Source organism: Colobus angolensis, unplaced genomic scaffold, assembly GCF_000951035.1.
Source record: "Colobus angolensis palliatus isolate OR3802 unplaced genomic scaffold, Cang.pa_1.0 Scaffold33, whole genome shotgun sequence".
NCBI classification, from domain to species: Eukaryota; Metazoa; Chordata; class Mammalia; order Primates; family Cercopithecidae; genus Colobus; species Colobus angolensis.
In genome coordinates this window covers 1,763,744-1,764,833 of record NW_012116599.1, presented here as the reverse complement: position 1 = coordinate 1,764,833, position 1,090 = coordinate 1,763,744, and the positions used below count along the sequence as shown (strand labels likewise).

General features: G+C 55.0%; 1 protein-coding gene across 1 annotated transcript in view; it reads right to left on the bottom strand.

Annotated features, from left to right (window-relative positions):
- The window catches only part of LOC105518864 (cancer/testis antigen 75-like), a 3,414-nt gene extending 2,715 nt beyond the window's left edge, over positions 1–699 (bottom strand). Inside the window, 3 exon segments of the mRNA XM_011952035.1 lie at positions 4–187; positions 189–498; positions 585–699. Coding sequence (XP_011807425.1) covers positions 4–187; positions 189–498; positions 585–699 — 609 coding nt within the window.
- Between the last annotated feature and the right edge of the window lie 391 nt (positions 700–1,090).

The following is a 1,090-nucleotide window of genomic DNA, read 5'->3' as shown; positions in this document are numbered from 1 at the left end:
GGCTTCTGGCTCTGTGCGCTCGACCTTCTGCGCCCTCTCCCTGCGGCCCTCGGGCTCTCCGGGACTCACACCCTCTCCCAACTCGGCCACTGAGGGGCCTCGGGTTTCTGTCCCTCGGGCTTCTGTCGCCCCTCGCCCTTCACGCTGGGCCAGAGAGGGAAACTGAACAGGCGGGGATGCTGGTGGGAGGTCTCTCTTGCTCGGACTGTGCAAAATTGACCTCCGCGTTATGCACCACCTTCGTCCTCGTCAGAGTGTGCGGCCATTCCTCCCTAGAGCACAAGGATCTTCAGAGAGGAGGCAAGGGGAGGGGGAGCCCCGCCGCCCCGCCCGAAAGCTGGTTTTCTGGCGGCCAGGACTTGAGAGTTTCTTTAAAGATGCAGCTGCGCGCGTGCACACGTGCATCTGTGGCGGCTATGAATGGACTTAAATTGCCCGGAGGAAGAATTAATGGGATGTAAACGTGACAGGAAAAGGGTTTCCTGCTCCGTAGCGGTCCTGGAAAGGGAGAGATCCTGAGCGCTGAGAGTGACGGACACTCCCCGCCGGCACAGCGCGGGCGTGCCGGGAGCTGCTGGAAGAACCCGCAGGCAACAGCTGGACGCGATGGGGCAGGTGCACGGCGCGCGTGCGCGCTCGGGGCAGACTCCGAGCGGCGGAGGTGGCGGTGCGCCCAGGGCGGGAGGCCCTGTTGCTCATGGCCGGGTGTTGTCTGGAGCAGAGCCCAGAAGTCTCATCTCCTGGAAGCTTGTGGTTGTTTTATTCACGGTGTTACTGCCAGGAAGTCATTTCATCTTCTGTAACTGGACTCAGGGAGCTTAAAGAGCCTGTTCTCCCTTCTCTCAAAAGTGACTTACTGTTGCCCCCACCTGGAAGATATTGAAAGCTATTCACACCGAATATAAACTGTATTTTCTCCTTTCCCTCGCCTTTTTTTCTTAATTTCATTTAAGATATAATTTATTTTTGAATATATAAATCCTGAAATTTTTGTGCATTAAGATTTCCAGAAAATTGTTTGATAAGCAGTGACATTAGTCCCATACCTCGAGTCCAAATACATTTCGAAATTAGGAGCAGAAAATAAAGG